The sequence below is a fragment of the Dendrobates tinctorius genome, unplaced genomic scaffold (genome assembly GCF_039654945.1).
Source record: "Dendrobates tinctorius isolate UK_male_01 unplaced genomic scaffold, ASM3965494v1 ptg000126l, whole genome shotgun sequence".
NCBI classification, from domain to species: domain Eukaryota; kingdom Metazoa; phylum Chordata; class Amphibia; order Anura; family Dendrobatidae; genus Dendrobates; species Dendrobates tinctorius.
In genome coordinates, this window is record NW_027361794.1 from 24,186,332 (window position 1) to 24,209,893 (window position 23,562).

The 23,562-nt window shown below is 44.0% G+C and overlaps 1 protein-coding gene across 1 annotated transcript in view; it reads right to left on the minus strand.

Annotated features, from left to right (window-relative positions):
- Window positions 1-6,489: 6,489 nt before the first annotated feature.
- LOC141047104 (uncharacterized) overlaps window positions 6,490-23,562 on the minus strand; it is an 87,144-nt gene continuing 70,071 nt past the window's right edge. The window contains exon 2 of the mRNA XM_073542067.1: window positions 6,490-7,375. Coding sequence (XP_073398168.1) covers window positions 6,618-7,375 — 758 coding nt within the window. The 3' untranslated portion in view covers window positions 6,490-6,617. The remainder of the gene's footprint in view (window positions 7,376-23,562) is intronic.

Here is a 23,562-nt window from a genome sequence, read left to right on the forward strand (position 1 = left end):
TAAAGCTTTGCTTGTCAGCAGCATTATCATGGTTAACACCTTGTCCCGTTCGGTTGCGAACTGAGCCGTATGTGCAGAAAAATACAATTGACACTGGTTCAGAAACCCACGGAATTTCTCTCTTTCTCTACCAAACCTGAATGGTGGGAGTTTGGGAAAAACCGGACCTGGAGCTGGAACAGGGGCTGGAACCGCAGCTGCGGCTGTAGTCTCCACATTTGAGAGGCTATAGTCTGGATAGAAGTATCAGCCACATTTACATTGTGATTAGTTTGGGACTAATGCCCCCAGCATGGTCTTAATCGCCTGAAGCTCTCCATGCAGTCCTGTGACAAATGAGCACAGCTTTTTCACCCGTGTCTCCATTGTATCTGACCCAGTGAGCTCCATCTTTGAGGCTTGTGTATTCTGTTATAATTTTATACTAAAGTTCTATGAAGCCCAACGACGTGGGTCAGAAATGAAGACAAACACAGTATATCACAGTTCAAGATGTAAATATCTATTGGTAGAGATATGAACTACCGGATAACAGATGCAAACTGCAACGTTACAGATAAGCAGGCAATAAGACAGTCTTTAGAGTGGGCAGATATAGTAGTACAGACCGAGGGTGCAAGTATGAGTCCAGCAATGCAGGCTCCTAATGGAGGGCAGACCGTAGCCGGGGTGGGTGCAGAGCCGGAGGAAAGCAACAGAGCCCTTTCATGGTACGTAGATCAAAACAGGTGGGGTATCCTGAAGACTAGAAGAAGCAAGCAGGTTCCAGGTCCTTCCAGCTTGGCAGCAAGTAAGGTACAAGATACTCAAGCAAGGCATAGTGTGCAAAGTTCCCTTATATATACAGTAGACAGGAAAACAAGGAGTATCAGACAGGAAACAAGATGGCCCCGGTGAAGCCAGCAACTCCATTTTGGTTGAGGGCAGTATCCAACTGAACTAAGGGCAAGAGCAGACACAACAGGTACACAGTCCCAGTCCTTACACCCATATAATATTCTAACCTTGAATTTATTCTATAAAACTCCCATATAATATTCTCACCTTGACTTTATCCTATAAAACTCCCATATAATATTCTAACCTTGAATTTATTCTATAAAACTCCCATATAATATTCTCACCTTGACTTTATCCTATAAAACTCCCATATAATATTCTCACCTTGAATTTATCCTATAAAACTCCCATATAATATTCTCACCTTGAATTTATCCTATAAAACTCCCATATAATATTCTAACCTTGAATTTATTCTATAAATCTCCCATATAATATTCTCACCTTGAATTTATCCTATAAAACTCCCATATAATATTCTAACCTTGAATTTATTCTATAAAACTCCCATATAATATTCTCACCTTGAATTTATCCTATAAAACTCCCATATAATATTCTCACCTTGAATTTATTCTATAAAACTCCCATATAATATTCTCACCTTGAATTTATCCTATAAAACTCCCATATAATATTCTCACCTTGAATTTATCCTATAAAACTCCCATATAATATTCCATCCTAGAATTTATCCTATAAAACTCCCATATAATATTCTCACCTTGAATTTATCCTATAAAACTCCCATATAATATTCTCACCTTGAATTTATCCTATAAAACTCCCATATAATATTCCATTCTTGAACGCACGCCGCGTGCATCATGCTTTTGTACAATTTGTGAATAATATATATAGGTTCTCCTCATCTGAGTTATTTTTCATTGTCAACAACATACGATTTTCCTGTAATTCATTTCTCACACTCTCAGTATAATAATGACTTTTCCCTGTGTGGGATTTTTGATAAAAAGGTTGACAACTAGTTGGACAACCCCTTCTCATTCCTCATGTTTGGTCTTGTTAAAATAAAAACACTTACACAAACCTCCCATGCTGGCTCCGTTTCAGTGGTGTCGGCACTTGTGTTCTTCTGTCTCTTTTGAGGTTGTTACATCATGTGAGTTCTGTGCCCAATCAGCGCTGACGTCACTGTCCCCACCTTTGGACAAATCAAGCATCATGAGGCCGCCAGAGAGCAGCCGCAGCCCTGGCTTCATGTTGATGTCCAATACGTCCGAAGGCAGGAACAGTGAAGCTGCCGGTGATTGGGTGCAGGGCTCGTGTGATGTGAGAACCTCACATAAGCCCCAGGACAGTGAGTCTCAACACCACTGAAGTGGAGCTGGCACGCCAGCAGAGTATGAGTGTTTTTATTTTAATGAGGCCAAACATGAGGAATGAGTTCACTGAGAAAAACAAATATATATATATATACACTCACTGGCCACTTTATTAGGTACACCATGCTAGTAAGGGGTTGGACCCCCTTTTGCCTTCAGAACTGCCTCAATTCTTCGTGGCAGAGATTCAACAAGGTGCTGGAAGCATTCCTCAGAGATTTTGGACCATATTGACATGATGGCATCACACAGTTGGCGCAGATTTGTCGGCTGCACATCCCTGATGCGAATCTCCCGTTCCACCACATCCCAAAGATGCTCTATTGGATTGAGATCTGGTGACTGAGGAGGCCATTTGAGTACAGTAAACTCATTGTCATGTTCAAGAAACCAATCTGAGATGATTCGAGCTTTATGACATGGCGCATTATCCTGCTGAAAGTAGCCATCAGATGTTGGGTACATTGTGGTCATAAAGGGATGGACATGGTCAGCAACAATACTCAGGTAGGCTGTGGCGTTGCAACGATGCTCAATTGGTACCAAGGGGCCCAAAGAGTGCCCAGAAAAAATTCCCCACACCATGACACCACCACCACCAGCCTGAACCGTTGATACAAGGCAGGATGGATCCATGCTTTCATGTTGTTTACGCCAAATTCTGACCCTACCATCCGAATGTCGCAGCAGAAATCGAGACTCATCAGACCAGGCAACGTTTTTCCAATCTTCTACTGTCCAATTTCGATGAGCTTGTGCAAATTGTAGCCTCAGTTTCCTGTTCTTAGCTGAGAGGAGTGGTACCCAGTGTGGTCTTCTGCTGCTGTAGCCCATCTGCCTCAAAGTTCGACGCACTGTGCGTTCAGAGATGCTCTTCTGCCTACCTTGGTTGTAACGGGTGGCAATTTGAGTCACTGTTGCCTTTCTATCAGATCAAACCAGTCTGCCCATTCTCCTCTGACCTCTGGCATCAACATGGCATTTCCGGCCACAGAACTGCCGCTCACTGGATTTTTTTTCTTTTTCGGACCATTCTCTGTAAACCCTAGAGATGGTTGTGCGTGAAAATCCCAGTAGATCAGCAGTTTCTGAAATACTCAGACCAGCCCTTCTGGCACCAACAATCATGCCACGTTCAAAGGCACTCAAATCACCTTTCTTCACCATACTGATGCTCGGTTTGAACTGCAGGAGATTGTCTTGACCATGTCTACATGCCTAAATGCACTGAGTTGCCACCATGTGATTGGCTGATTAGAAATTAAGTCTTAACACACAGTTGGACAGGTGTACCTAATAAAGTGGCCAGTGAGTGTATATATATATATATATATATATACCGTATTTTTTGGACTATAAGACACACCTAGGGTTTAGAGCAAGAAATTAGGAAAAAAAATTGAAGCAAAAAATGTAGTCAATTCTGTACTTAATATCCCCTATCCTGGTATGCATGGCCCCCTCATCCCTACCCTGGTATGCATGGCCCCCTCATCACTACCCTGGTATGCATGGCCCCCTCATCCCTACCCTGGTATGCATGGCCCCCTCATCCCTACCCTTGTATGCATGGCCCCCTCATCCCTACCCTGGTATGCATGAATCCCTCATCCCTCCCTGTTGTGAATTCACTTTCTGGCCTACCTCTGATTACTAGTGAAGGTAGTGGAGCTGGTTCTCTTTCCGGGCTCCCTCTGGTGGCTACTGGAAGTAATGGAGCTGTACTAATTAACAGAGGCCTGCCACCTGATGATGAGGATGACTGGATATCTGTAATTTCTGACTGGATTTAAGACAGCTGACTCCCTCTATCCCTGCTGGTGACTTTTTCCTGCCTCCTGAGGTCTTAGTTTCCAGCTCAGTCCCTGCATGCTCAGCTAAGTGCTCTTTTGCTATTGTTCACATTTGATTTGGTTTTGTCTATTTTAGGTTTGTGTGGTCAGCCAGCCCCGGTGGGGGCTGTGCTGAATTTCCATCCTTATGTTACTGTTTGTGCCAGTTTGTTTTTGTCCCTTATTAGATTGTCCTCTTTTTGCTCTGCTTTCAGAATATACCAGAGTGCTGATATAGTGGGCGAAGTCTAGTGACTTCAGTATTTTTCTATCAGACGTGTTGGGCATTTTTTGCAGGGTTTTTTGCATGATTGCAGACAGAGTCCTTTCCTGTCCTGTCTAGTTAGTGTGGGCCCCATCGTTTGCTCAGTCTATTTTCCTACCTGCGTTTGTGTTTTCATCTTGTCTCACCGACAATATATGTTTGGGGGCTATCTATTCCTTTGGGGTCTGCTCTGGGACAGTTTAGATTTCCCCTTTCTTGCTTTAGGCTTATTTAGTTCTCCGGCTGTGTCAAGGCGTCTAGTATCATCGTAGGTACGCTCCACGGCTACTGCTAGTTGTGTGGATAGGATCAGGGGGGTCTGCAATCCGCTTAGTTACCAACCTCTCTGGTTTTCTGTGGCTTGGTCTTGCTTTCCTCCTCGGTGACCCAATCACAACACCTACCCTGGTATGCATGGCTCTCTCATCCTTATCCTGGCATGCATGGATCCCTCATCCCTACCCTGGTATGCATGGATCCCTCATCCCTATCCTGGTATGCATGGCCCCCTCATCCCTATCCTGGTATTCATGGATCCCTTATCCCTACCCTGGAATGCATGCCCCCTCATCCCTACCCGTTATGCATGGCTCCCTCATCCCTACCCTGGTATGCGTGACCCCCTAATCTCTATCCTGGTATGCATGGCCCCCTCATCCCTATCCTGGTATGCATGGCTCCTCATCCCTACCCTGGTATGCATGGCCCATCAACCCTATCCTGGTATGCATGGCCCTTGATCCTTATCCTGGTATGCATGGCCCTTCATCCCTATCCTGGCAGGAATTATCACTCTCATCCCTATACTAGTATGCATGGCCCCATCCCTACCTGGTATACAGGGCCCCAATCTTATCCTGGTATGCAGGGCCCCATCCCTATTCTGGTATGATTGACCCCCATCTCAGTCCTGATATGCATGGCGCAATCCTTATAATTGGCCACCACCCCCATCCTGGTATGCATGGCCCCATCAGAAAACATTAAAAAAAAAAAACACAAAATATTACACTTACCTACAGGCGCTCCCTCGCAGCGTCTGCTCCGGTGCCAGCAACTGCTTTATGCTTGTAAGCAGCACATGGCAGGGACGACATGCATTGCTCACAAGCAGAGCACAGCTGCCGGAGTACTCGCTGGGACTGTGCGCACAGAGAGCAGTGAGCATTCATTCCTCTTCAGTAGCGCGCAGTGTCAGCCACTGGCTTCCTGCTGCTACCGGTGGTCACGTGTGCCACTGCTTAAGAGAAATGAATATTCATTGGATTCATTCATTCATCAGAAGACTATTTATTATTGATCAATATTTAAGTGGGACTAGACGAAGAAAACCCTAAAATCATGTATCATGTTATCCGAAACAGTCAGAAAACTAGCCCCATATTGGCCGACCCCAGACCTCAAACTATATACTGTGTAAGTTTATAAGCCCCTCCAGTGTCAGGAATAGATAGTATGTGACAATCCCGTATATACCGCTCAGGGAACACTTACCTTTCAGAGATAATTTCCATATTCATACTAAATAATGGCACAGATCTCCCAGACATTATGATTGCACATATCCCTAGTCTTTATAACGATATTGCACTCATTCCCTGACAGACAGCAGCACGGCCATTAGTTAGAAGCTGCTAATGATCTTTGGAGCAGGTAAGTTTTCCCTGAGTGGTACATATTGGGCCGTCTGAAGACTGAGTTTAGTCTAGGACAATTTGTCTGCACTACTAATTAACAGCTGTTACATTACCAAACTAGGGCAGTCCCTATAGGAGAAAAACACAAGAATTATACTGTATTGTCATATACTATCTATTCCTGACACTGGAGGGGCTTATATACTTATGAAGTATATAGTTTGAGGTCTGGGATCTGCCAATATGTGGCTAGTTTTCTGACTGCTTCGGATAACATGATTTTAGTTTTTTTTGGCCAGATTCTCGCTTGAATATAGGTCAATATTAAAGAGTCTCCTGATGAGTCGCCTTTGGTGAGGACGGTGAAACCCGTAGAAATGAGAGGCTTGGAGAGCGAGTGTTTATACGTCACCTCACCCTATATACTGAACTGTGGGGCACATGATTTATTTATTAGTCACCTACTGTCTTACCTTCAGGGGGTGAATTATGGGTATAGTTTTACATTTGGAATTAATAAAGTTTAGTTTTATCCTTTTGTCAGCAAACATGAGGAATGACAAGAGACAACCCATTTAAGAAGATTCAATTTTGGTTTAAACTATTCGAACATTATAAATATAAAAAAAGGCTTCTCCCCTATGTGACATCTCTGATATTTATTAACACTTGATATCCAAGTAAAATATTTCCCACATTAAGAAAATAAAAAAGGCTTCTCCTCTGTGTGACTGCTCTGATGTCTAACAAGAAGCGCTTTCTGGTTAAAACATTTCCCACATTCTGAACAGGAAAAAGGCTTCTCCCCTGTGTGAGTTCTCTGATGTCTAACAAGAGGCGCTTTCTGGTTAAAACATTTCCCACATTCTGAACAGGAAAAAGGCTTCTCCCCTGTGTGAGTTCTCTGGTGATTAACCAAATTTGATTTATGGTTAAAACATTTCCCACATTCTGAACATGAAAAAGGTTTCTTCCCTGTGTGGGTTATTTGGTGTTGCTTAAGAGTCCCTTTACGGTTAAAACATTTCCCACATTCTGAACATGAAAAAGGCTTCTCCCCTGTGTGAGTTCTCTGATGTCTAACAAGAAGCGCTTTCTGGTTAAAACATTTCCAACATTCTGAACATGAAAAAGGCTTCTCCCCTGTGTGAGTTCTCTGGTGATTAACCAAATATAATTTCTGGTTAAAACATTTCTCACATTCTGAACATGAAAAAGCCTTCTTCCCTATGTGGGTTATTTGATGTTGCTCAAGAGTCCCTTTATGGTTAAAACATTTCTCACATTCTGAACATGAAAAAGGCTTCTCCCCTGTGTGGGTTCTTTGGTGTTGCTCAAGATTCCCTTTACGGTTAAAACATTTCCCACATTCTGAACATGAAAAAGGCTTCTCCCCTCTGTGGGTTCTTTGGTGTAGCGTAAGATTCCCTTTATGGTAAAAACATTTCCCACATTCTGAACAGGAATATTCCTCCATTGCTTTAGGAGCAGTTTGTATTTTAATGCCTCTTTTGTGAGTTTGATTTTCCTTAGTAGTCAGTAATGAATCAGAAGATGGGACCTGTTTCATAGGATCAGATGACAGATCTTTGCTGTGAATGGATGATGATATATCTGGAGTAATGGCATTCACTTCAGTTGTATCTTGTAGGATTTCAAGATCATCAGATTTAACAATTGAAGATGTCAGCTGTCCCTCTGATCTCCTGATACAGTCATCTGCTAAGATAAAAAACAATTATTATTTTTTATTAAAATATCCTTGAGTTTTATATTTTTGAACACTTCTACTTAAACTGTCCATAAAAATGGCAAGCTATGTAAAAACTTTAATCATTTACCAAGACAATGACAGTTCACAGTCTAATAGAAAACCTTGTTGGATGATCAGTAGTGTGCGGTGTTCAACTGTTTGTTCATTCTGCCTCCCAAATATCGAATAAAAAAGAAACCAATCAATGTTATGTAGGCGAAAAGAATACCAATTCTCATCTCACAAAAAACAAGTCCCCACTCAGGTCCATCATCTGTCAATGGAAAAACAGAGGTTCCCACACTATTAGTGGCTCAAAGGCTGCTGAAAAGCAACAAGGTTTCTATAAACCAATCCAGCAAAATCCGCTCTCACTTCGGAGTCTTGCAGTGTGCGCAAACAACATTTAGGATCCCTGTATTTAGCAATATTATAGAGAGAAGAACCCACTTAATTTGCGGTGTCTCCTGGAGCACAATCTGGGCACTATGTGCTGGGTAATAAAATGGCAGATGTGTAATTTTCACTCTCCAACATCCACTGCGTGTTAATTTCTGGAAAGTGAATGTGGAGTCAAAATATTCACTCCTCCTACACATGTGGTCTAAATTGTTGGTACCCCTCGTTTAATGACAGAAAAACCCACAATGGTCACAGAAATAACTTGAATCTGATGAATGTAATAATAAATAAAAAATCTATGAAAATGAAGAAATGAAAGTCAGACATTGCTTTCCAACCAGGCTTCCACAGAATTAAAAAAATATAAACCTCATGAAATAGGCCTGGACAGAAATTATGGTACCCTTAACTTAACCGCTTCATGACTGCCAACGGTAGATAAACGTCGGCGCTAGCAGGGCTTTGTGCAATGCCGACGTTTGTCTATGGTCAGTGGTTTTGTGCTCATCAGGACCCCAACGTACCTTGTAACGAGGGGATTCCGCCGCACAATGCTTCCTGTGACCCCCGACCTCATTGAGACCTGATTGCTTCAGGACCTGATGACGTCAGCGTCACACCAGCCAATGAGACAAGTCACTAGGAAAGTTTGTTGTAGCAGTGAACTTTCCCGGGTGATCTGCCTCATAAAACCGCTGTTTCTCCTCAGATCTCCTGTCAGAGAGAGATTAGAGGAGAAACAGTGTTACAAGTGCTGCTGACAGGTAAGGCTGGTTAGGGTTAGTGCTATAGTTAGGGTCAGTGTAGGGGCTAAAGTTAGAGTTACTGCTAGGCTAAAGTTAGAGTTACTGTTAGGCTAAAGTAAGGGTTACTATTAGGGTTAGGGTTGGGGTTAAAGTTAGGGTTACTGTTAGGGTTAATGTATGGGCTAAAGTTAGGGTTACTGTTAGGCTAAAGTTAGGGTTGCTGTTAGGGTTACTGTTAGGCTAAAGTTAGGGTTACTGTTAGGGTTAGGGTTACTGTTAGGCTAAAGTTAGGGTTGCTGTTAGGGTTACTGTTAGGCTAAAGTTAGGGTTATGGTTACTGTTAGGCTGAAGTTAGGGTTACTGTTAAGCTAAAGTTAGGGTTTATTCTAAAGTTAGGGTTAGGCTAAAGAATTAGGCTTTTCTCAATTGTCTCCCCAATAATTTGGTCACGTCAGTCAGTCACTATACAGTTTTCTTTTTCCGGAAAAAAAATAAAAAGGAATAAAATGGCCCGTCAGTATTATAGTGCAGAGGAGGCTTATGCACTTTTATGTTCTGACAGCGAAGAAAGTGCAGTGTCAGATGGTGATGTGGATGTCGAGGGCTTTAGTAGCAGCGACAGTGATGACTCAGAAATAAGCAATTCATCAGCCAGAATCCACGATCTTATTATGCTAGGTCAAATTTATGGAACCAACTAATATCCTAGAAATGAAAAATTTTTTAGAACTTACATTCCCTATGGGGAAAGCAAGCATTCGGTCCTATCGCCCTGTTCAAGCCACCCCTATGTTTTCTGCTGTTCTTCCTAGGACCCGTTATGAAATGCTCATGAGATTTTGGCATTTTAATGACAATAGTCAATGCCTGCCCAGAGATGCCCCAGAACATGACAGACTATTCAAAATCAGACCCATCATCACAGACATGACAGAAAAGTTCTTGTTCTTAAAGCTCTACACCCCAACAGAAAACATTTCCATTGATGAGTCCCTTGTAAAATTCAAAGGAAGACTGCACCTCAAGCAATTTATTCCTTCTAAGAGGGCAAGGTTCAGAATAAAGCACATAAAAATGTGCGAGAGTTCAACTGGATACACATCAGCTTTTCACATTTATGAGGGGAAAGAGAGCCAACTAAACCCACCAGGAGGCCCTACTTATCTGGGAACATCTAGAAAAATCATTTGGGAGCTAATAACTCCATTTTTACAAAAAGGCTACAATCTGTATGTTGACAACTACTACACCAGCATACCTCTATTTAAAAGTCTGGTTGAACATAACATAGGGGCTTGTGGGACCATTTGCAAAAACCGTCAGGGGTTTCCACAATCATTGGCCAACAAAAAGTTCCGAAAGGGGCAGTCAGGGACTTTACGTAATGGAGAGCTGCTTGTCCTTAAGTATAAGGATAAAAAAGATATTTTTATCCTGCGCTCGATCCACACAGATGCCACAAGGGCCACTGCAGACCAACAGGGATCCACTACTCCAAAACCTGTGTCTGTCATTGACTACGACAAATATATGGGGGTGTGGACCTTGCAGATCAGGTTCTACAGCCATACCAGGTGTAACGGGGTCTACCAAGCTGGAGTACCTCTTTCAGTACCACCCCGTGTTTTCAGAGGTCCGCTCTGCGTTGGCTGGAGTCTGAATGAATGGCGCTGGCTGGAATTCCTCTGAGTGCATGGGCGCATATAAAAGATCACTGCTTCTCCATATATTTCCAGTCTGACAACACTTTACTCACAGGACACAGAATATATCACACAGATACAGAGGGCCGGCCAATAGACAAGCGTCAGGCCAGACATGCATTACAAAAGCCGCAGGTGGCCGGAGCCTGCGGATATTTACTGTGTAAATTACAAAGGTGGGGGGAGGGCGGACACTGCTGATACATTAGGGACATGCATCTCACATGGAACCTATTATATATACATATAACTGCACAACATATTCTGGGTGCTGAGTGGTTCTGTAACACCAGTTATCAAGAAAATCATATATCTGGTATAAAAAGTTAGTAATTTAGTTGTTTCAGGTGGCCAAGTATAATTCTTTTGTCTTATACAAAAAAGCAGGAAATGCAGATACTTTCCTTGATTATCAGGAAAAGGTCACTGAAAATCTTCTTTGAAAATTTTGTCCCCGCCAATCCTTTAGAATCTGAAGTTGTCAGAAGACTCACTGAGCGACATTTTATTGCACTCATCCCAGTAACTGAAACAAGAAAGAACCCCCAGAGAAGATGTCGTGTATGTTCCTAGAGAGGAATGAGGCATGATACCCGCTATTATTACCCACAATGCCCATCACTGCCAGCCTTATGCCTCCATGACGGCTTTACAATCTTCCACACAGAACCACGTTTTTGAACTGTTTTGACAATCAAGCATTTGGATTGTTTAGTGACAGACACATTTGAGTAGAGCTGACTTAACAATTTCCGGGGGTAGGTGGGGGAGGTCTCCAGAGACACAAGCTGGGCACAATATATTGGGCACTACAATGACATTTTTGCAATTTTTGCTTGAAACTTCCACTACGAGTTTCTGGAAATCATCCATGTAGTGAAAATGGTCACTATATCCATAGACGAATTCACAGAGTGGTGTCATTACGAAAATGGGGTCACTTGAGGGAGGATTCTGTTGTTCTGGCACTTAGCAGCTCTCCAAAGTGCCATAACGGCAGAATCCCTCCTGAAGTGACCCCAATTTTGGAAATGACACCCCTCTGCGAATTCATCTATGGGTGTAGTGACCATTTACCTATCTACCTATTTTCCAATGTAAAATCTGGAGATAAAACATTTTAGTGGTAAAAATATAATTGTTTTTTCTTCACTGCCCAATGGTATAATTTTCTATGGAACAGCAGTGGTGTCAGTATGCTCACTACACTAGAGTTCGTTCAGGGAAGTATTTGGTAAAATGCAGTCACTTTTGGGGGCTTATGCTGTTCTGGCACCTCAGGGGCTCTGACAATGTAACATGTCACCCACAAACAATTCCAGCATTCCAGCAAAATCTGCACTTCAATATAGCGCTCCTTCTCTTCCGAGCTCTGCCATGCGCATAAACAGTGGTTTACCCCCACATATGGGGTGTCAGAATACTCAGGACAAATTGCACAACAACTTTTGGAGTCCAATTTCTCCTGTTACCCTTTGGGAAAAAAAAATGGAGGGCGAAAAGATCTTTTTTTTTTTTTTGGGAAAAAATATGATTTTTTGTTTTCACGTTTCTACGTAATTAACTTCTGTGAAGCACTTGGGGGTTCAAAAAGCCCACTACACATCTAGATAAGTTGGGGGTCTAGTCTCCAAAATGTGGTCACTTATTGGGGGTTTCCACTGTTTAGGCACATCAGGGGCTCTCCAAACGCAACATTGCATCTGCTAATTATTACAGCATATTTTACATTCAAAAAATCAAATGGCGCGCCTTCCCTTCCGAGCCCTGCCATGCACCCTAACAGTAGTTATCCCCACATATGGGGTATCGGCATGCTCAGGAGAAATTGCAAAACAAAATGTATAGTCCATTTTCTCCTGTTACCCTAGCGAAAGTAAAAAAAATTAGGTCTAAATGAAAATTTTTGTGAAAGAAACACCAAAGTTACTTACCGGTAGCCGTTTTTTCCGAAGCCCATGACGGCACACATGAGAGAGGGGATCCGCCCAGTCAGGACAGGAACCCTACTGAAGATAAAAGGGCGGTACCTCTCCCTCGCTTCAGTTGGTTTACAGAGCATGAGAGGCCCCCCGGGTTAGTACACATGGTAAAACTATCACCACATTATATCTAACTAAAAAAACACCCAAACTATAGTGCACACCAAAGGAGTGAAAAGGGGGGAATATACAGGTGCCGTCATGGGCTCCGGAAAAACCGGCTACCGGTAAGTAACCTTGGTGTTTTCCCGTCTCCCATGACGGCACACATGAGACTTTTGTAGAATAAGACACCTTAGGGAGGGACCACCGCTTGCAGCACCCTTCTACCAAAGGTTAGGTCAGTAGAGGAAGTCAGATCAAGTCGGTAGTGCTTAAAAAAGGTGGAAGGTGAGGACCAAGTAGCGGCTTTACAAATTTGTTCAATTGATACCTCAGCCTTCTCTGCCCAGGAGGTAGCCACGGCTCTGGTGGAGTGAGCCTTGATGCCTTCTGGAACCGGAGCGCCACTTGCGGAGTAGGATAACATAATGGCCTCCCTGATCCATCTGGCAATGGTACTCTTAGCTACCCCGTGCCCTTTTCTACTACCCTGAAAGGCTACAGAAAGGGACTGATCTTTCCTCCACTGACTAGTTACTGACATATATTGTAATATGGCTCTTCTTACATCTAATGTATGGAACTTTTGCTCCCCAGGGTTTCTAGGATTGTTACAGAACGCTGGCAAGGAGATCTCCTGAGTCCTATGAAACTTTTGGACTACCTTGGGGAGATAGGCCGGGTCTGGTCTTAGAACCACTCGGTCCTCCAAGATCTGTGTATATGGAGGACATATAGACAGAGCTTGAAGGTCGCTGACTCTTCGGGCTGATGTTAAGGCTACCAGTAAGACAGTTTTAAGTGTAAGTAGCTTTGGTGACAGTTCTAGTAGTGGTTCAAAGGGGTCTTTGGTTAAGGCCTCTAAGACTAGGTTGAGGTCCCAGGGTGGTATCTTTGGGATAATGACCGGCCTTGACCTGCCACAGGACTTTATGAATCGAGACACCCACCTATTGGCTGCTAAGTTGCAGTTATATAGGGCCCCAAAAGCTGAGACTTGAACTTTGGGTGTGTTAGTGGCTAACCCCAGTTATAGCCCCGACTGTAAGAACTCTAGGATAGGTCCCACTGGCGCTACATCCCCCAAGGGTTCCCCAGGAAGTCTAGGAACTTTTTCCACGTTCTATCGTAGATTTGGGATGTTATAGGTTTCCTACTTTTCAACAGGGTGGAGACTAACCCTGGAGAGAATCCCTGGCGACTCAGTAGCACCCTCTCAAATTCCAGGCTGCTAGATGGAAGCCCTTCACCTGAGAGTGGACCACTGGTCCCTGGGAGAGCAGGTCTGGAATCTCCGGTAGTATCCATGGATCTGTCACTGACATGAGCTTCAGAAGGGAGAACCAAGGCCTTCTCGGCCAAAACGGAGCTATAAGAATTATTCTCGCTCGATCCTCCCTGATTTTCCTGACCACTACTGGGATCATTGTTATCGGGGGAAATGCATAGGCCAGGATGAACTTCCAGGGTATTTGTAGGGCATCTACTGCAAAGGGGTTTTCCCTTGGGTTTAGTGAGAACTTCCTGACCTTCCGGTTGTGTGCGGTAGCGAACAGGTCTATTTCTGGTTTGCCCCAGGCCTGAACTATTTGTTGGAAGACTTGGGGGTTTAGGGACCATTCCCCTTGTCTTAGGTGCCTGCGACTCAGGAAGTCTGCCTGTATATTTTCCGCCCCCTTTATGTGCAGTGCTGTGATGGATAACAGATGTTGTTCTGCTAGCTGGAAGAGTAGATCTGATATTTGCATGAGGCCCCGAGATCTCATTCCCCCTGGTGATTGATGTAGGCTACTACTGCTTGATTGTCCGTCATGACCCGGGTGTGGCGGCCCCGAAGTAAGGGAAGGGAATGTTTCACGGCTTTTTCCACTGCCCATAGTTCTTTTACATTTGAACCATGATCCCTTTCTAGCGAGGACCAGGTCCCCTGTATTGAGTGGGATCTCAGGTGTGCTCCCCATCCTGTGGCACTCGCGTCTGTTGTAATGATGTCCTCGACTGTTTTTTGCCACAGGACACCGGCTGTTAGATTCTTTTCTACAGTCCACCAGAGCAGGGAATCTCTTACAGCCACTGAGAGACATAGTTTGCCTTCTAAATGCCCTTTTAATTGTTTCTGTGCTGACAGAACTTCCCACTGTAGTTGCCTTAAGTGGTACTGCGCCCATGCTACTGTGGGTATGCATGATGTCAACGAGCCTAAAAGGGACATTGCGTTCCTCAGTGTCATATTTGGCCTTTGTATTGCTGTGCGAACTAGGCCCTTTATCTTGGTCACTTTGCTCTCTGGTAGGAAGCAGCGTTGTTGCTCGGAGTCCAATATCAACCCTAGGAAGGATTGCTCTTTTACTGGGGTTATCCTTGACTTGGGGATGTTTACTATCCATCCTAATCCTACTAGAATTGCTATCACTTCCTTCATTTGATGTGTGCAGTGGGACTCCGACCTCCCTATTACCAGGAAGTTGTCTAGGTATGGGACGATCACTATGTCCCTGGAAGGCAGAAAAGACATTACTTCGGCCATTACTTTAGTGAATACTCTGGGGGCTGTAGACAGGCCAAATGGAAGGGCTGCGTACTGGTAGTGCTTCACCTGCCCCTGGACATAGAGCACTACTCTCAAATATTTTTGATACTCCCGAAGAATTGGGATGTGATAGTAGGCATCTTTTAAGTCTATCACTGCCATGAGGCAATGCTGGAACGGGATCTTTGTGGCCGTGTTGATTGACTCCATTTTGAAGGAGCAATTGTCTACCCACTGATTGAGTCTCCTCAGGTTGACAATGGTTCTCCAAGAGCCGTCTGTTTTTTGTATTAAGAAGAGGGGGGAGTAGAACCCCCTTCCTTCTTCTTGCACTGGGACTTCCTGTAGGACTTGTTTTTTCACTAGTCCCAAGACTTCAGTCTCCAGGGCCAGCTGTTGCTCTTGGGCTTTCCTTCTGCGTGTCATTATGAAGGTATGCCTGGGCGGACGGATGAATTTTATTTTTAAGCCATCCTTGATTATATTTAGGACCCATGTACTGGGGGAGATATTTGCCCAGGCGGAAAGAAAGAGAGAAAGCCTTCTCCCTACCTCCGGCCCAACGTCATTGGGTAGATTTTTTTGGAGGAAGTGGAGGGCCCTTTAAACATATAGCCTGATCCTCTTCTTTCTTTAAAGTCCCAGCTTTTTCTATCTCCCGGGGGACGACCCCTGTTAAATCTCCTCCTCCGAAAGGGCTGCTTTTTATGTTCTCCTGGAAATCGGGGAAAGCTTTTCTTCCTATCCCCCGCATGTTCCAAAATCTCTTCTAGTTTTTTCCCAAAGAGGAATTGGCCATCGCATGGAATGGAACATAACCTATGCTTTGATGGCAAATCTCCCGGACACCCTTTAAGCCACATGGCTCGTCTTGCCGCGTTTGACAGGCTTGCTGCTCTAGCTGTTAATCTTGTGGAGTCTGCAGAGGAATCTGCTAGGAAAGCCGCTGCTCCGTGCACCAGTGTCAAATTAGACAGAATTTCGTCCCTAGGAACTCTATCCTTGATCTGGTCCTCTATTTGTTGCAGCCAGACCATGAGGGCACGAGCGGTACAGGTACCAGCTATCGCTGGTTTCAATCCACCTGCTGAAGCTTCCCAGATGTGCTTCAGGAAACCGTCTGCTTTTTTGTCATGCGGGTCTTTCAACACGCCAGAGTCCTCTAATGGTAGGGATACCTTTTTTGAGGATCTGGCTATGGCCCCATCAATTTTTGGGACTTTTTCCCAGGCTTCTGAATCCTTCTGCTCAAAAGGATACCTCCTCTTTGATGCGGAAGGTAAGCCCCCTGACCTCTCCGTTTTTTTCCATTCCCTGTCAATTAGTGCTTTTATTTTATCATTTACAGGGAAGGTACGTTTTCGTTTTTTCTTCAGTCCTCCAAACATTACATCCTCTAATGATTTGGGAGCTTTTTCCTTTTTAAGTAGTAGCCCTAATCGCTCTGACCAGTTTTTCCACATCCTCTGTTGGGAAACATGGACGGCCGCCTAGATCGCTGTCCGAGGAGGATTCTGAGGACTGAGTAGAGGAAGAGGAGGTGGAGGGGGACAAGGATCTTTCCCGCCCCTTCTGCCTTGGCGAGGCCTCTGAATCGGAGCTTCTTCTACGATTTCTTTTATCTTTCTTTTTAAGGGCTGCCTTTAAGGAACCTTTCACCTCCTGTTGAATTAACTGTTTAAGGCTAGTCACCAAATCAGGGGTCTCCTCCTGTATAGTTTTATTTATACAGTCAGCGCAGAGGTCTTTCTGCCACTGATCTGCCAGCGGGTGTTTACATAGGGCGCATTCTCTATTTTTGGTTTTGCTGCTGGCCTTCCTCGACCCCTAGTGATCAAACAGAGAAAATGGAACCCCGTTACCATAAGGGTGACAATCACGTAGATCACTCACCACCGCTGTCAATTAGGGGTACCGATCTCGGAGGCTCCTCACATGCACTCGTGACGTTTCTCCTGGACGTCTGAGTCATGCCGATTGCGTTTATGACTGCCGCTCCCACCACTTGAGCGACTGCTCCTGGTATGTTGGCGGCTCGGCCTGGCATCTGGCGAGAGGTCTTGCTGCTGCTGACGCTGCTGCTGACGCTGCTCGTCTTGCCCCACTTCCATCATGAAGCCTTGGGCATGAGTGCGTCTTCTGTGGTCATCCCCCTTTTGTAAGGGGGATCCACTGCACTCTCCGCCTCCTCCGGTTATCCCACAGCCCCTCCCCCCGCCATGCCGCCGGGATCTCCTTTCGCCGGCCGGCGTTATTTTCTATGGGCGCCGCCATCTTGGATTGCCGGCGCCGCCTCCCGACGTCACGCAGGCACGCCCCCTCCCAGCGTGCCCTGCGTGTGACGTCAGGGGAGCGCGATCCGGAAGTGGCCGTTCCCTGACGCTCCTGGATGCGGCAGAGGGGGAGAGGGTCGGCGCGGCTCCACGGCAGAGCCCCAGGACCCCAGGCCGTGCTGCTTCTGCACCCGCTCGGATGCTGAGCCCCCTGGGGACCCGCGGACGGTGCTTCCCTCCCCCGACGCATGGCGCCCAGGACCCTGCCTGTTCTTCCACGCCGGCACAAGAGAGGGGCAGGTACGTGTTCCTTCAGTACACGGGTCCCTGTCAGGACAGGAAACCCAACTGAAGCGAGGGAGAGGTACCGCCCTTTTATCTTCAGTAGGGTTCCTGTCCTGACTGGGCGGATCCCCTCTCTCATGTGTGCCGTCATGGGAGACAGGAAAAAGTAAATGTTTATTTTTTTCCTTCCACATTCCATTCATTCCTGTGAAACACCTGAAGGGTTAATAAACTTTTTGAATGTGGTTTTGAGCACCTTGAGGGGTGCAACTTTTAGAATGGTGTCACTTTTGGGTATTTTCTGTCATATTGACCCCTCAAATTCACTTCAAATGTGAAGTGGTCCATAAAAAATGGCTTTGTGAATTTTGTAAAAATGAGAAATCGCTGGTCAACTTTTAACCCTTATATCTTCCTACCAAAAAAAATTCTGTTTCCAAAACAATCTCAGAATTACCAAGATACGTTGAAACCTTTTAGAGTTATGATCTCATAAAGTGACACTGGTCAGAATTGAAAAAATTGGACCGGTCACGAAGGCAAAAACAGGCTCTGGCGCGAAATGTTTAATATTTTGTTGCACAACCTTTTGAGGCAATCACTGCAATCAAACAATTCCTGTAACTGTCAATGAGACTTCTGCACCTCTCGACAGGTATTTTGGCCCACTCCTCAAGAGCAACTGCTCCAGTTGTCTCGTGTTTGAAGGTTGCCTTTTCCAGACGACACGTTTCAGCTCTTTCCAAAGTTGCTCAATAGGATTTAGGTCAGGGCTCATAGAAGGCCACTTCAGAATAGTCCAATGTTTTCCTCTTATCCATTCTTGGGTGTTTTTAGCTGTGTGCTTTTTGTCTTTATCCTGTTACAAGACCCATGACCTGCGACTGAGACCAAGCTTTCTGACACTGGGCAGCACATTTCTCTCTAGAATCCCTTGAGAGTCTTCAGATTTCATTGTACCCTGCACAGATTCTAGAAACCCTGCGCCAGACGCAGCAAAGCAGCCCCAGAGCATAACAGTGCCTCCTGCATGTTTCACAGTAGGGACAGTGTTCTTTACTTGACATGCTGAGCTGATGTGCCTTGCCAAAAAGTTCCATTTTTGTCTCATCTGTCCATAGGACATTCTCCCAGAAGCTTTGTGGTTTGTCAACATGTAGTTTGGCATAATCCATAAATTGGCTTATGACATTTCGCTGACCCCTCATTGACCTGCCCCTATTATTACATAATGCATATAATAGCACTGATATTATTGTTGATAATGCCTATAATATTGTGGCTATAGTGAGGCTTAGAAAAAAAATTACATCCAGCAAATTGTCACCGGCGATGGCGGCGCCTGCGCAGTAGCATATATAAAAAAACAAAAAACAAATCTGAACTGAGAAAAGTAAGTTAATGTGTATGCACAATGTAAGTGCATATTAACACATGACCATTAACCAGAGAAAACGAAAAGCAAAAAACACAAATATCCTGCACTAAAAGTAAAAAATATACTGCAAATAATACATAAAGGTAATAATAATGAGGGTATTTAGTAAACATAATTTTGATCAAAATAATGTACAAGCCATCCCGCCACGTCACGGCAACCCTTGTGGGACAGTCCCTACTCTAGTATTCAGTATTTGTGCATTCAGTGCATATATGGGTGTGACCGCCCTCTTTCTGAGCTGGGAAAGCCATCCAGTCTGGCCTAAGCTGTTACTAGTGGTTCAGCCGCTCGACCCTTATTCACATTCACGCCACTTGGCAAGTGAAAAGGTTTTAAATACTAGAGTAGGGACTGTCCCACAAGGGTTGCCGTGACATGGCGGGATGGCTTGTACATTATTTTGATCAAAATTATGTTTACTAAATACCCTCATTATTATTACCTTTATGTATTATTTGCAGTATATTTTTTACTTTTAGTTCAGGATATTTGTGTTTTTTGCTTTCAGTAGCGTCTATAAGTAAGAGATAGAGGCTACTGGACAGACGCCGCCGGTGACATTTTGCTGGATGTAATTTTTTTTCTAAGCCTCACAATAGCCACAATATTATAGGCATTATCACCAATAATATCAATGCTATTATATGCATTATGTAATAATGGGGGCAGGTCAGTGAGGGGTCAGCGACCTGTCATAAGCCAATACAGATGAATATGTAATCAGAGCACCACATAAAGCCCCGCCCACAGCCCCGCCCCAGAGCACAAGAATCTCTTTAACTGAAAACTACAAATAAAGATTAACCCCTTAAGGACCAAGCCATTTTGTAGGTTGATGACAGGCCTTAATTTTGAAATCGGACCACTGTCACTTTATGTGGCTATAACTCTGGAACGCTTCAACAGATCCCACTGATTCTGACAATGTTTTTTTCGGGACATTTTGTACTTCATGTTAGTGGTAAAATTTATTCGATATAATGCGTTTATTTATGAAAATGTCACAAAGGAGGAAGAAAAAGACCGGGTTTTTTTCAATGTATCCACGCTGACCACACAAGGACAGAAAAATTCTTCATAGCTGTATTGTGCTGACGCGTTTCGTGGCAGATCTGCCACTTCCTCAGGGCCAAAGAATTACAGTATCTGGTTACAGCAGCAGTTTTAAACAAAATCTTCATGACATCACAATTACATGCAAAAAGACATCACTTCCTGTGGAAATGCCCTGAGGAAGTGGCAGATCTGCCACGAAACGCGTCAGCACAATAAAGCTATGAAGAATTTTTCTGTCCTTGTGTGGTCAGCGCGGATACATTGAAAAACTCGGTCTTTTTCTTCCTCCTTTGTGACATTGGTATCTACAGGAGTCTGCAGCGACCACTGGTTCCTTTCACATTCTGCAAGGGGTTGTGACTGTTCACAACCTGTAACGGTGAGTGCACTAACCATGTATTGTCACCCAAAAAATTACTTTTATCGCCCTATGGGCGCTTTCTTTCCTTAATTTTTTATTTATGAAATTAAAAATAATGGAGATTTGTCAAAAATTTTGAAAATTTTGCAATTCCTAAAACATTTCATTTTTATGCCCTTAAATCAGAGAGTGATGTCACACAAAATAGTTAATAAATAACATTTCCCACATGTCTACTTTACATCAGCACAATTTTGGAAACATAATTTCTTTTTGTTAGGAAGTTATAAGGGTTAAAAGTTGAAATTTATTAACCCTTCAGGTGTTTCACAATAATTGAAGCAACGTGGAAGGAAAAAATGAACATTTAACTCTTTTTCCCAAAGATTTTAATTCAAACACAATTTTTTTTTATTTTGTCAAGGGCATCAAGAGAAAATGAACCACAATATGTGTTGTGTAATTTCTCCTGAGTATATCAATATCCCATGTGTGGAGGAAGACCAATCTTTAGGCGCACGGCAGAAGGGAAGGAGCATCATTTGGGGTTTTGAATGTCAAATTGGCTGGAATCGAGAGGGGATGCCATGTCACGCGTGGAGAGCCCCTGATGTACCTCAACAGTGGAAACTCCCCTTAATTGACCCCATTTTGGAAACTAGACCCCCCAAAGAACTTATCTAGATGTGTGGTGAGCACTTTGAACCCCCAAGGGCTTCACAGAAGTTTATAACAAAGAGCCTTAAAATTAAAAAATCATATTTTTTCCAAAAGAAAAATCTTTTCACCCCCAATTTTTATTTTCCTAACTGTAACAGGACCCCAAAAGTTATTGAGCGATTTGTCCTGAGTACGCTGATACCTGATATGTGGGGGTAAACCACTGTTTGGGCGCATGACAGAGCTCAGAAGGGAAGGAGCACCATTTGACTTTTTCAATGCAAAATTGGCTGGAATTCAGATCGGACGCCATGTTGCGTTTGGAAAGCCCCTGATGTGCCCAAACAGTGGAAACCCCCCACAAGTGACCCCATTTTGGAAACTAGACCCCCCAAAGAGCTTATCTAGATGTGTGGTGACACTGGTGAGCACTTTGAACCCCCAAGGGCTTCACAGAAGTTTATAACGTAACATTAAAAATCATATTTTTTTTAACACAAAAATGATCTTTTTGCCCCTAAATTTTTATTTTCCCAAGGTTAACAGGGGAAATAGAATCCCAAAAGTTATTGTGCAATTAGTCCTGAGTACGCTGATACTCCATATGTGGGGTAAACCACTGTGATCGCCTTACTGCGATCTTTGGGAGGCAGAATGAACAAATCCACAAATGGTGAAGAATTGGCTGTATTTTCACGCCGTTCCTCATCCTTTTTCATGTTTAACTTCTGTCACTCACTAAGAGACGCTTTTTTGTAAATAGTTTTTGAATCACTGTATTTTGAGGGTTATAATTTTCCCATATTTTGGCCCACAGAGTTATGTGAGGGCTTGCTTTTTGCGGGGCGACGGTTTTATTGGTACCATTTTCGGGCACATGATGTTTTTTGATCGCTTTCTATTCTGATTTATGTATTAGGGGATTTTTTTTAAATTATTTTATTATTTTTTTTAAAAAAAATTTTTTACCTTGTCCCTTTATGGGACTTTCACTTTTTTTTTAATTTGGCTGCAGGTATAATACATTGTACTGCTCCAGCATTGCAATGTATTATACCTATGGAGAAAGCTTCTGAGACCATGCTGTGAGTCATCACGGCAGAGATCGGGCCCTGCGATTACATCGTGGGGCTGCCGACCTGAAGGCAGAGGGAGCCCCCGACACGGATGCTGCTCCTGGCAGTTAGTGCAGGAAGCTCAGCCACCGGCAGTGCTGAGCTCCTGCACTGACTGGGTGGTAGATGTTAAAATTTCAGCATCTTCTGCCTGATCAAGCTGTGATTGGTCAGTCAGACTGACTGACCAATCACAGCGTTCTGGGTGCGGGGACTTACGGCATGGTTCCCTGCACCTCTGCCCATGCTTGTCAGCTGTCTGTTTTTACATGCAGTGACAGTTTAAATGCAGGACGGACACAGTCTGCCATGGTGTGGGAACTGACATCCTGCCATGATGGACTGTGTGCATCCTTGGACGTTAAGGGGTTAAACAACAGTAAACCCGAGTGGCCCTCATTTATGGTGGACCATTGGAGCTACTATGGATCCTGACCAGAAGAGTAGAGAAAATAATATTGCTCCCCATTTCAGGAGAGATTGTGCAGTAATCTGAATTCCTTAGGATTGAAGACAATGTAATTTATGACGTGGAGTGACTCCATGACACCAGGGCTGGAGCCAACACATCTCCTGCAGGCGGGAATAAATGTATATTACAGCCCTCAGCCACGCACAGCTTAGAGATCTATCATGGCACAGATGGAATGTTTGTCCTGGAGATTATCACAATCCTCCTTGAAGTTAGTTGGTTTTAATACAACTTTGAAAAGTCAGGATAAAGGGAAACTCTGCTGTTATTGGACAGAAATTCACACTTGGCCTCACAGCACATTTACTGTTGTCGATCATAAAAGGGAAGTTTGGCCAGAAAGACTGGACCTGGTCTTGTAGGGACCATGAGACATTCAGCAGCACAGAAGGGAGAGAAGATTCATCCGATAAGATCTCAGGGATCTAGGAAGCCACCAGCATCATTACCCTCCGCTTTCTCTTACAGGCCCAGCATAAGATTTTTCTACAAGTGATTTTCTATCTTGTCAGCACATTCTACGTACGCTGTCATTTGGCTTTATAGTTACAGATCTGGGCAGGTGACGGTCAGCGTCTCCTAATGTGAAGGAGAGAATGGCTAATGAAATCAATTATTAAACCTTATACAAGTCAGTTCAGATATGGTGTACCAAGATGGCGTCTGTGTCTTCAGACAACACCCTGGAAGGAATCCTTAGAATGCAGAAGCTGAGATACTGGATACCATATATGGAAGTGAAGCTGAAATGGACCTATCAT